This window comes from Ahaetulla prasina, chromosome 5, assembly GCF_028640845.1.
Source record: "Ahaetulla prasina isolate Xishuangbanna chromosome 5, ASM2864084v1, whole genome shotgun sequence".
In the NCBI taxonomy this organism is placed as follows: domain Eukaryota; kingdom Metazoa; phylum Chordata; class Lepidosauria; order Squamata; family Colubridae; genus Ahaetulla; species Ahaetulla prasina.
Window position 1 is genome coordinate 107,914,186 of NC_080543.1, and position 12,882 is coordinate 107,927,067.

A 12,882-nucleotide genomic window follows, 5' to 3' on the forward strand; every position below is an offset into this window, starting at 1 on the left:
CTGAAGGTTTTTTCAAAAATATATTTAACATTACCTTCTACATGTATCAATACACTTATTTCAGATATGTCAATGTGAATGTATACAAAATCTATATAGTATTGCCATTGCTTTAATTGTTCATAATTTGAAAAAAAGTATATCTTTACACTTTTGATAGATATTAAAAATATTTATAGCTGTCATGTAACAGAATTCAATAGTAGTCTGGAATGGTATTTAATTTTTTTATTTTATTTTGACAGAGAATATTAATGGTGTTTAGTATTTGATATTAATAGCATTCTATAATATTTTGAATTTGTTAGATGACATGCAATCCTTTATGACATCTGGCAGTTATCTGATACTACTATTCACTGTGTTTGATAACTGAGAAAACAACAAATTAAACAAGGAAGAAAGCCAATATTACAGTTAACAATCAGGTTTCAAAAGCTGTGGACAGATGTCACATTAAAGCTTTGATATGATACTTAATTTGGTGCTTTTTAAAAACATTCAGCCATATATAATGTTTAATTTTTTTTACTGTTTATTAAACTTGCCCCCTATCAGTCATACAATATGATTGAAGTGTGAGGTAAAATAAAATATGCAATGCTGTCAGATCTCTTGGTGAGAATACAAGTCACTTAAGTGAGATGGCAATGTAGAAATTTGATGAAAACAAACAAACAAACCTATTTGATAACTTCCACAGGAGCAATCAGTGTAATTTTTGCAGAGAAATCTTTCCGAGGCTAACTTCCTCTACTGCTACTTTCCAGAAGTTTTGGATTTCAGTTGAGAACCTTTATATCCAATCTATGTGCACATTTATGGAAAACCATGCTCCTTGCATTATATGTCATGCCTAATTGAACAGGTACCTTTAATATCATTACTTGCAGAAACTTCTCAGCTATAATGAAATATCCAAAGAAATCTATTCTGGGCATTGGTGTATGCATTCTATTCCTAATTTTAACATTCTGATTCCAACTATCATATTTATTTGGAAGTAAATTCCACTGAAATCAATGGAAACCATGTGCTAAAATAAAAGCAAGATTAGGATAGGCAAGAGATTTAAGTAACTCAATTGAACAGCATTTTGTAATAGCCTAGTTTTAACATGATGGCTTTTTGAGAATGAGGGGTGGGGAAGGGAGGGGAGAAGAGGAGACAGAGACAGAGAGAGATATTGAGATTTATTATATGTTAACATTCTCTACCACAATCTAAACTACTAACTATGGAAGCAAATGGCGATAGATGAGGGTCAACAGAATTCAAGATGGGCTAGACTTAGAATTGCTTATAGGTGCAAAGGGACTTGAAACTAATGTGCTTGACCACTCTCTTGGGCTCGGCAGGTGTGCCCAACATTTCCCTTCCCCATAGCTTCTTGCTGGCAAGGCAATCACTTGTGCGATGGCATACAAACCACCAAAGGGCGGGAAGCATTGTCTTGACTTCTGACCCTAATGGGAAGAGTCCATTATGGTCATAACTCAAGGATTACCTGTATCTCACACAATATCTTATTCAATCTAAAAATTAAGGGACATACCTCTACTGACTTGTCCTTATGAAGTATCTTCAAAACAACTTCCAAAATATTGAGCCTGTTGATCACGACAGCATCAAACAGAGCATTTAAACCCTAAAAATACAGAGAACTAAGTAAGTATGAAAGAGAGAAAGAATGTGTGTGTGTGTGTGTGTGTGTGTGTGTGTGTGTGTGTGTGTGTGTGTGAGAAAATATAAAGCTGGAGGTAAAAAGAAAATCTGGACAAAGAATGGAACTTTTGAAATATACAGTATTTCCTATCTATGAACATTTCACAGTACATTTATTAAGCATTTTGGGGGTAAACATTCTCCAAAATAATATAAATTATGTTATATAATTTAAATTATTTGTATGCTTGTGTGTCTGTGCGCGCGAGATTATCCAAAAATAAAACAACTTTATTTAGTGTGTTTAGCATTTGGTAAATATGCAGCCTTATTCTCAGCAGTATAAAGTTGTCCAAAAGAAGTCCAATCCATTTATCTATAATCAGCAATGTCCTGTTGATTTTACTGGGACTTACTTTTAGATGACACAGGAGAGAACTGTAGTCTAAATTATATGAGATGTTGAACATAAAGAGAAAGTTGTAAATAAAAATCCACAACTTGTGTAGCAATTTGAAACTGATATTCAGGAAGAATCTCTTTTATCCAGTATTAAGGGCTCGCAACATATCTGATAATCCAGTTAAACACTATTTCTGACTCTAAACACTCTGAGCTCTGCTAAATAATATGGGAATAGTGCCCATTTTGCAGGAAAATCATCTTATACATTTATCTTGAGGCACTTAACAAATTCCAAACATATTTTTGTTTATAATTTTACTTTGCAGGAAACACCATTCCATACAAACCTGCGCAAGTGTGGTTTATTTCAATCAGTTAGCAAAAGAGTTTGATCCTAGTTTAATCTAAATTTGGATAAACAAATGACAATTTTCCAAATCTGCAGATAATATAAAAGACCTGACTGCTTTATAAAATGTTTTATAGAAGGAATTTAGATCCTAAGAAATTATTATGTATGTATCCAGATATGCAAGCAAAATGTTGGAGATGTAATTGTGATGATGCTACATATTTTCACATTTGGTGGACTTGTAAGGATATAAAGGCCTTTTGGATAAAAATTTGGTGGATTTTACAAAATGTTTTGAAAAAGAAGATAAAGTTCCTGCCGCAATTTTTTCTGTTGGGAATTATTACGGACTGTACAGTAATTGAGACTAAATTGATTTTAAATCTAATAACAGCAGCAAGATTACTAATAGGACAATACTGGAAGAAAAAAGAAGTACCTACAATAGAAGAATGGATATTGAAGGTTGCCAATTTGGCTGAGATGGCGAAGATATCAGCCTTTTTGAAAGACAATATGCAAGAAAGATACTTAAAGGAATGGAAAAAATGGATTGACTATATTCAACGTAGATATCAGACTAAGAGTTATCAGACTGTTTTTGAATGATTATGATGTATTATTTTTGATTGTTTTCGGGGGAAGTTAGGAATTGATGATTGTAGGGGTATAATTAAGTTGGGATGGAAATTTTTTAGCATATGTTTGTTTTATTTTTAACTATACCTTGTGCTCGTTCCGGGAAGTCGGGGGGGGCGGGGGGAGGGGGGTTGTGAAGGGAGGGGGGAGGGGGGGAAAGGGAAATTTTTTTTTTCTGTAAAACTTTTTGAATAAAAAAAAATAAAATAAAAGACCTGACTGCTGTCACATAAAAAGCCTTCACTCTCTTTAAAAGTCTATAGCTTCGACATTAGTAAATCATTATTTAGCAATGGGGGCCAGGAGGTTAGTTGAGCTCATAAGGTGATGCTGATTTACTGTGGATTGGTATTGTGCTCAGCTGCCATTATGTGTTTATTATATTATTATTTTATATTGTGTGTTTTTTAAACTCTGTCTTAGCTGCATAGAGTTGCTATTTTAAATTGATTAAGATATACAATAAATCCATAATTCTTGGTATAGATAATCTGAACTACAGCAAAATGCGAATGCTTTGGATTAACCAGTAAATTGCAGATTCTGAATTTTGGATCAATCTGGAAATTGATCCAGGCATTATTAGAAAATATTAAATAATGGAAGACTAATACACATACATATAAAACTGATAGATGAATTCAGTCATTTGTGACTTATAAATCATTATTTATATTATAGCATACTAATATGGATAATAGAGATACAGGTATAGAGATATATTTCCCAGCAATGCAAGTTTAGTACTTTCTAGGTTATACAATGTTTTATCATTTAATGTTCAACATCCTAAGAAAAAACATTTTTCTCTATGTATCAAAGCTTTTACATTTTTTGACATGCACTGTTCAAATCTCGTAAAATAGGCTTAATTTTTCCCCCACTTCAAATCATGTAACCCAAGTACAGCTCATGAGATGAATGCAATTTTTTGAATCATATTAATTTGCACTTGAAAATGTCCACAATTTTCCAGAAAATCCAAATCTTTGTCAATATAGTTAACCATGATTAAATCAAATTATGGTTTAGTGCAGTGTCTGGTCACTCTTGACAGCAAGGATAATAATAAATAAGGGGAAGCAGCAATGCACCTTTCAAAAATGTCCAGAGTGAAAGAAAGCTGCTAAAATTGTAAGAAATCCTGAGTAATGTGGAAATACAGAAAATTGTGTACAACACTCTAGTTACCACTGAATTGAGTTGCCAAGAAATGTTAAAATTACCAGTATTGTAACTCCTTGTTCTTTGCACAGCATCGCCATAGTGCCAAGGAGGACACTCAGCAAAATCCAACTGATGGAGAACTGGGATCCTTCTTTATCTATCAATTTTAAAAGAAAAAACAAAAGAGACAAAAATGACAGTCTATACCAGGGGTGTCAAACTCACGGCCCGCGGAGGGCATGCGTCATGTGCTGGCCAGGCCCACCCCATTTACCAAGGAAAAATTCTCAATACGTCATGAAGACAACGTGATGCTGCGAGTTTGACATCCCTGGTCTATACAGATCTTTAATTCGCATTATTTGTGATTGCAAAATATAACTCAACATATATAGTTGTAATTATTTACAACTAAAATGTTTTTTTTTTTGTATTTTTCAAGTGATATTTTGCTTTTTAAATCAATCGATATCAGTCATAATCAATCCAATAATCTGTAATATTTTCATTGCCAGGGTATTCTACAAAAACTGAGATATATGTTGGAGCACTCAAAACAATAAACATAGCTTTTGCAATCTCAATTTTCGAAAAAGTAAAGCAACAAAAAAAGTGCCAATTATGACTCCAAAGATACACACATGCCAAGTGTGTTAATCAGTTTAATGAAGCACACATTCTACAACTATGCTGTTTCTCCCACCATGATCTCCTGTCAGAGAATGGAACTCATTTGTGGTTGGCACCTGAACCTAGTTTAAACTGGTACACCATATTGTGGGAAGGCATTCTGCCACCCTCAGCAGATGGTCACAAGCTTAATGTATGCCAAAGATTTGCAGCAAGCATTCTGATTCCTCTTCCAAAAGATACAATGCCCACAAGTGCTTCTGTCATTTTATAGAAGAGAATCTAGCTTATATAATTTGATTATATTCATACTGTAAGATTGTGAAATTTATACATTCACTTTACGTTTCAATGAAGTTGTCTTGAGACAGAGGCCTACAGGTAGTCCTCAACATACCACTATAGTTGAACCCACACTTTTTTGTGGCCAAATGAAACATTCGTTAAGTGAATTTTGCCCCATTTTGCGACCTTTCATGCCACAGTTGTTAAGCGAATCACTGCAGCTGTTAAGTTAGTAACACAGTTATTAAATGAATCCGGTTTCCCCATTGACTTTGCTCGCAGGAAGGTCACAAAAGGTGATCACATGACCCCGGGACACTGCAACCGTCATAAATATGAGTCAGTTGCCAAGCCTCTGAATTTTGATCCCGTGACTATGGGAGATTGTAAGTGTGAAAAACAGTCCTAGGTCACTTTTTTCAGTGCCGTTGTAACTTTGAACGGTCACTAAATGGACTGTTGTAAGTCGAGGACTACCTGTATTTAGATCGCAAGCTCGGCTGAACATCCATTCCTGAAGCCTATTACTATGTTGAACGTCACTACTTTGCAGCCTAAATAGACTTCAAAACAGGTAGTCCTCAATTTACAACCATCCACATAGCGACCGTTCAAAGCTACAAGTACCATGAAAAATGTGATTTACAAGTGTTGCAGCATCCCCAGTCACAGGATCAAAAAATTCAGATGCTTGGCAACTGGCATGTATTTATGACAGCTGCAGCGTCCCCATTTGCTGAATTCGGTTCAGGACCCCCCCAATTCACTTAACAATTGCATTGATTTGCTTAATAATCAGGACAAAAAGGTCATAAAGTTGGGTGTGACCAGTGGTGGGATTCAAGTAATTTAACAACCGGTTCTCTGCCCTAATGATTTCTTCCAACAACCAGTTTGCCAAACTGCTCAGAAAGCTAACAACCGGTTCTCCCAAAGTGGTGCGAACTGGCTGAATCCGACCACTGGGTGTGACTCATTGGTCAACCATCTTGTTTAACAACAAAAATTCTGGTCTTAAGTATGATTGTAAGTTGAGGACTACCTGGACTGTATTTGTTGTTTTTTAAAGAGAGTTATATTTTTTTAAAAATCATTTTTTTTAATCTTTTTAAATTATTTTTTAAAATCTTCCTGGCTTGACAATAGAGTAACCAGAAAGAGGGACACACGAGGACCACTCTGATCTTTACCAGTGTGTTAAGGATCATGTTAAAAAAATGTGATCATTCATGTATCACTTTGATTTTTCATTCCATTTTAGTATCATTTCAGTGGTGATATGTTCCACGATTTGCCACTGGTTCGTTGCCTGCGCATGGATGGTGCGCACCAAATGCACTCCGCATGTGTGTGCATGCATGGTGCGCACCAAACACATGCTGCGCGCATGCATTATACGCACGCTGCATGCATGCATGCACATTGCACACCAAACTCATGCTGCACGCATGCACTGTGCACACCAAATGCACGCTGTGCGCACATGCACAGTACGCACCAAACGCGCGCTTCACGCTGAAAAAGGCGGCTTAAGAAGGTAAGTAGAACAGCGGGGGGGGAGGAACAGCTGTGCCACGTGATTTAGATTAGCTAGAAACCTGCTTTCTAGCGAATATAAATCATGTGGCACAACTGATCATCGGAAATACCGGTTTGGAGGAACTGGTAGCATTTATTTACTACTGGTTCACCCGAACCAGTGTGAACCGGTAGCACTTCATCCCTGTATCATTTTGTAGTAATATGTTATTTTAAGATGTTACCATTTGGACCATGTGATAACAACAATGGAAAAGAATGAAAGAAAACCCTGCAGCTTCTTCATCATTAGCAAGCACTATAGATTGGAAGTTTGTTTGGGTAGCCTAGCTCCTCCTGATGAAAACAATGCTGCATCCTTTTTTTTTTCCCTTGGGAACTACAAAACTGAATCAAGTAGCCTCTTCCCTCTGTTTGAAAAGGGGGAAAAGGGGCAGCGTTATTTTTGATTGTTAGAGGGAGCTATCGCGGTCACAGCTTCCTCTGCTAGCATCAGTGTTAAAACGCTGCTGGCTTTGTCTTTGTTTGCACAGGTGAAGGAAAGAGGCTGAGGAAGACATCAAAGGCTGGTTTTGTCTGGCTTAAGCATTAACACTAACTACAGCTAAAGTCTAATTGTCGTATGAAAAACTGGAAAGAAGAGAATGGGTGGCCCACCTTCCTCCAAATAATAAAAGAGGTAGCAAATGCCCTAGGGCAGGGTTGTCAAACTCGATTTTGTTGAGAGCCACATCAAGGTTGTGTTTGACCTCGGAGGCCAGGTGGGCATGGCCAGCTTGACGTCACTCATGTTGAGGGCGTCTGTGGTGGCCCGAGCGCTCTCCTGGCGAAAACAGGCTCCCGAGCTGTTTTCAGCTGCGACAGCCTCTTGCTGCCTTCTGCCAGTGAATACGGAGCTCAGGGGGGCCACACGTGGGCCCTCCCCAGCTCCATTTTTGCTGGCAGAGGCACTGTGGGCTGGTCTTTGCTGATTCTAGGGCAGTTCCGTAGGCCAGATCTAAGCACCCTGCAGGCCGGATTCGGCCCCCGGGCCTTGAGTTTGACCCTAGGAATTCCTGTCTCTCCCAGCACCAAGTCTGAACCCAACAGTTCTTTTCTAGGCAAGGATATGAGTCAGAAAACACAGAACAGGAAAGCTCAAAGTAGCCTAAGTCATCTTAATCAAATGTTTATACACAATATCGTATGTGCACCATATAATATATGGTGTACATAAGATACATGGCAACTTTATGACTTGTGGGCTTCCAACTCCCAGAATTCCCCAGCCAGCTTGGGGAATTAAGTCCACAAGCCTTAAAGTCGCTAAAATTGGACCCCCATCTAAAGGCATGTCCACACAGTATTCCTAGAGTTAATTAGCTTCTTTAAGACAGTATTGGCATGGAGAAGAGGTTTGTTTTGACTATGTTTGGAAACAAAGCAGGTTTTGATCTGGTTAAAATCTGTTGATATTCCAGGGCTGTATGCTAGACTGGAAATTAAAAAAAAAAAAAAACATCCAGAAGAAAGAAATGGTAAAATATTTCCATGAGCCTGCTTAAAAAATGGCACTGCAACAATTACAAAGAGTGTAAATTGACTCAGAGGTAAAAACAAAGCAAAATTGAAGCTTTCTCCAAACAAAAGTTCTAAAACAGAAGTTCTAAAAAAATCATGTGTAATTTCTATGTATAATGCTGCAAATTTTTTTGGCTCCTTGTTGCCCAAATTTCCAAGATTTTTCCAATCGGTCATTGAAAAATCAAGGGTATCACTAATTAAAATACTGTTAACTCATATGCAGGTGAGTTGGGAATGGAGATGAGATAGACCTGGGGTGTCAAATTCGATTTCATTGAGGGCCGCATCAGGGTTGTGTTTCACCTTGGGGGCTGGAGTGGGCGTGGCCTGGGTAGGCATGGCCAGCTTGATGTCACTTGTGTCAGGGGTGTCTGTGGTGGCCCGAGTGCTCTGCCAGCGAAAACGGGCTCCCAGGTTTCAATTTTGGCTGTGACGGCCTCCTGCAGCCCTCTGCCAGCAAAAGCAGTGGTCAAGGGGCCACGCATGCTACCCTCCCAGGCTTCGTTTTCAACTGCAATGGCTTCCTGCAGCCGTCTGCCAGCAAACGGGGACTCGGTCCTCTGCTGTTTCCATAGCAGCCTCACAGGCCAGGTTTAAGCACCCCATGGGTCAGATCTAGCCTGCGGGCCTTGAGTTTGACACCCCTGAGATAGACAAAGCAACATTTTGGACATGTTGATTTCTGAAACCATTCCCTTGTTTCCAAACTCAGGCATTATGTTCATGTTTTTCGTCAAATGGCATAGCCTACCCAAAAAATATTCAGGAGGAAAGTACTTACTCTCTTTAAACGCCTTGCAGTAGCCAAGAAAAGATAACAGAAAGAATAGGGCACACAAGAGGTCTGCTCTGCCAACGATCCCTGCAATCTTAAAATGGAAAGAAGAAGATTTCAGGGTTAGTAAATGAGCCTCTTACCCTCCACTCAGACAGCAACAGTCTTTTAAATTATAAGTAGTCCTCGACTTACAGCAGCTCATATAGTGACCATTCAAAGTTACAACGGCACTAAAAAAAAGTGACTTTTGACCATTTTTCACACTTACGACCCTCATAGCATCCCCATGGTCACCTGATCAAAATTCAGATGCTTGGCAACTAGTTCATACTTATGACCTTGTGTCCCAAGGACACGTGATCCCCTTTTACGACCTTCGGACAAGCAAAGTCAGAAGGGAAACCAGATTCACTTAGTAACTGGGTTACTAACTTATCAAATGCAGTGATTCACTTAAGAATTCTGGCAAGGAAGGTCATAAAATGGGGCACAACTTACTTAACATATGTCTCACTTAACAACATAAATTTTGGGTTCCATTGTGGTTGTAAGCCGAGGACTTTTTAGTAGTTTTTGAACACCAAATTCAGATTCACAGAATAAAAGGGCTAGAAGGTATCTTAGAGACCATGGAGCCCAACTTCCTACCTTTGCAGGAATTTGCTCTTAGAATAAGTGAGATAATAAGATTGTTTATGCTCTGAGTCAGTTTTCTCCAACTGGGGTGATATCCAAATATGTATTCTTGAGCTCCCAAAACTTCTCTTCCAGACTGGGAGGGGGTGGGGGATCAAGGTTGTGGAAGGCTACTCAAGGACATCAGAAGCATTTCCAATGGGTGGTAAAATGACCATAGCGAGTAAAACACAATTTTTCGTAGGACATTTTTTTTTCTAGAAAACCTATCCCACATCCCCTTTAAAACTGTTTTCTAGTGTCCATGGCAATATCAGAAAATAACAGCATGAAATAACTTACAGTCATTTAAGCAATCACATGGCATGGGCAACTGAATTGTGTAGCCTGACTATAGTTAGCCATCAGAGCAGGGGTGGGCTCCTGGGGGTTCAGCAGGGTTTGGGAGATTCTCTAGCCAAGGATCGCTGGGGTTCAGTGAACCCCCAAATCCCACCCCTGGCTGGCCATGCCCACCCTTCCCCTCCCAGGAGTCTCCATGCGGCCTGTTCATCATTCCAGGTAAGTGCAGGGGCCATACGGAGGATCTGTGGGGGCAAAAAACTGGAGGTTCTGGAAGTCCAGAAACAAGCTTGTTTCCGGCCTCCGGGGGAAGCAGTTTTCACACTCCGGAGGCTCGAGAAAAGCCTCCGCACCCTGGGGAGGGTGAACCCCTCCCCCACCGTGGTGTAGGTGGACGACTAGGCCATGGCCACCATGGCCACGCCCACCCAGCAAAGAGGCAGCAAAACCGTTGCTAAAGGATCTGAAGCCCACCCCTGCATCAGAGGGAGAGAAAAATCTTTCCTCTCAACAATATTCTGAGAAGAGAAGCCATGATGTTTTCCCTTCAAAATACACCAGGGAGGAAGTGTGAGATCAGAGATGGGGTAACCTTCAGGTTCATTGGAAGATTAGAACTTCTTTGAGTCCTGTACTTTGAGAAACAGCCTGGAGCACATGAGGGAGCATTCAGGAGACCTCAATGCCTGTGAATGTTTTCCCCTCCTCACATATATCTTTGTAAAATCATCAAATAACCAATCCAATTCCAAGGAAAAATGGAATCTCGCAAAAACCAAAAAAGCATAGGTCTACCATCCAAACAGTGTAGCGTACTAGTAATATGTATGGGCCTCACATGTAGCTTCAAGAACAAATGCACCCTCTTAAGTTATCCCTCTCTGATTTTACTCTTGTAGAAACTCTCCTTGACCTCCCACACTGACTGAGGGATTCATGTGTTAACCGCTGGATCTTCATCCGATCTGCACACCCAAGAATTGCAGATTTCAAGATCACAGGGCTTTCCTAAGTAAGAGATCCATATTCTACCAACTCCTTTGAGCAGAACCAATTTCAGATGTTATAGTTGTTATTAAAAAAAAACCCAAAAACAAACCATTTCATGACAAGACACTGCTTCACATTTGTATGTGGCAGTCACAGGTAAGACTAGATCGTATGTAAAATGTTGAAATTTATTATTACCTCATGATAGATTCAAACATAAAGCCCCAAAGCATCTGTTAACTGGCTAATAGGATAAGCAGGTATAGACAAAATGGTGTCTCGACACATCAACATAACCAGACACCCGTGGATCCCTACCTTACCTCAGTTTTATGGAAACACCTATCCTTCATTGGCAAGTTCCAAATGTGAAATCAGCCCCAAATATTGCTTAGTATAAACAATTGTCACCATCCAAAGACAACTCAACTAACAACTGAAAAATGGCATCAGATTAAGTCTCTGTTGGAAATGCATGGAATGGCTATCCTCTTTGTATGATATGGGAAAATAATAACCATAGCCCTCTGGCTGCTATCCCAGTGATAAAATCTGAATACTGTAGTGCTTGTTCCTCAGAGAATCCTTTAAAGAAACAGATCACAAGAGTCTGCTTCTCTCTGAACCAATAAAGTAGATCATATGAACTGCTCCTGAAAAATTTGTTTCAAGAAAGACATTGGATATATCCAATGCAGCACATTTTGGGGGTGTTTCGGTAGGAGATTGACTACCAAGGATTCATAAAAACTAGGGATTCTGCCATACAAGTACTTACACTTTCTCCTAGCAAAATGCTATCATCAATCTCCCTGATTATGGCTACACCATGCAGCCTTTATGCCAATCAAGATAAAATCTAAAATTATATAAATTATCGGCATCTTTTGAAACCAAAATCTCTCAGAGGGATTAGTAATATACCAGAGATGTCAATGCAAAGGACACACAAGCAAAGAGAAGTTGCAACATAAAATCAGGTATGTTGTATACAGACACATAAACAGAGGAGTGCATAAAAGACAGGTAACTTGCAGGAATACAAAAGATTAGATGATGGAACCCTAAGTTTTTGAGCACTTCTTAACACCTGAGTCATTAGGTACTTACACATTCAGTGTGCACAGGATGTACAGCAAACAGCAAAGCCGCTAGGAAGGAGGATTTGGGGACAAAGTTGAGCCTTCTTCCTTTATTGGTGTAGTGCAGCCCACCCAATAATATTGAGAAGACATCAACAATTAAGACAGAAATAATACAATGGAGTATTATATTGATGATATGAAAGCCCAATGGGTGGAAGCCTCCAGCTAAAAGATAATTAATCCTATACAAGGGAAGACAAAAAGAAAACAGTGAAGTTAAAAACAGGAACAAACGAAATTAGAATATGTTAAAATAATCCAAAAGAGTGCTTTATGTGTATGCACAGAGATGGCAGCGCCTGTGTAACTTGGTATAGAGGAGACATTGAAGGGAAGTGACAAACAGGGATGCAAAAGGCAGGCAACTTAACACTTGGCGTAGCAACTACGTAGCACTCCTGTTTTCTGAAGCATCAGCAATAGGAAATAAGTTCTTCTCAACCTAGAAATAGAAGATCCTTTTTGGTCCTTTCTTCTTTTTCAAGTGTTTTCTCTTTTTCTTTTGGTCTTCCCCAACCAGTGATTCAACCTGAGTTCCAGGACAGTTTCTGAACCTCTGTTAGTACCAGGGCAGCATTAAATTAGTAGCAATCAAGAATGATTTTGAAGCCAACTGAATGTGTAAATGGTATACCATGTGTCCTGCATGCCAAAGCTCTCAAATTTAATCCTTGGCAACTCCGAGTAGGAGTGGAAACCTTGCACTTATCTAATATATACTAGCAATATGGCACATCGAGTAGAAA

General features: G+C 39.1%; 1 protein-coding gene across 3 annotated transcripts in view; it reads right to left on the minus strand.

Moving 5' to 3' along the window:
* Positions 1–12,882, minus strand: part of TMTC4 (transmembrane O-mannosyltransferase targeting cadherins 4) — a 60,704-nt gene that overhangs the window by 22,308 nt on the left and 25,514 nt on the right. For 2 of the 3 annotated variants that reach the window (XM_058185801.1, XM_058185799.1), the window contains exons 4-7: positions 12,102–12,318; positions 9,027–9,114; positions 4,288–4,385; positions 1,556–1,648 (exon numbers count right to left, since the gene is read on the minus strand). In XM_058185801.1, coding sequence (XP_058041784.1) covers positions 1,556–1,648; positions 4,288–4,385; positions 9,027–9,114; positions 12,102–12,318 — 496 coding nt within the window. The remainder of the gene's footprint in view (positions 1–1,555; positions 1,649–4,287; positions 4,386–9,026; positions 9,115–12,101; positions 12,319–12,882) is intronic. The other variant, XM_058185800.1, reaches the window with a different exon arrangement.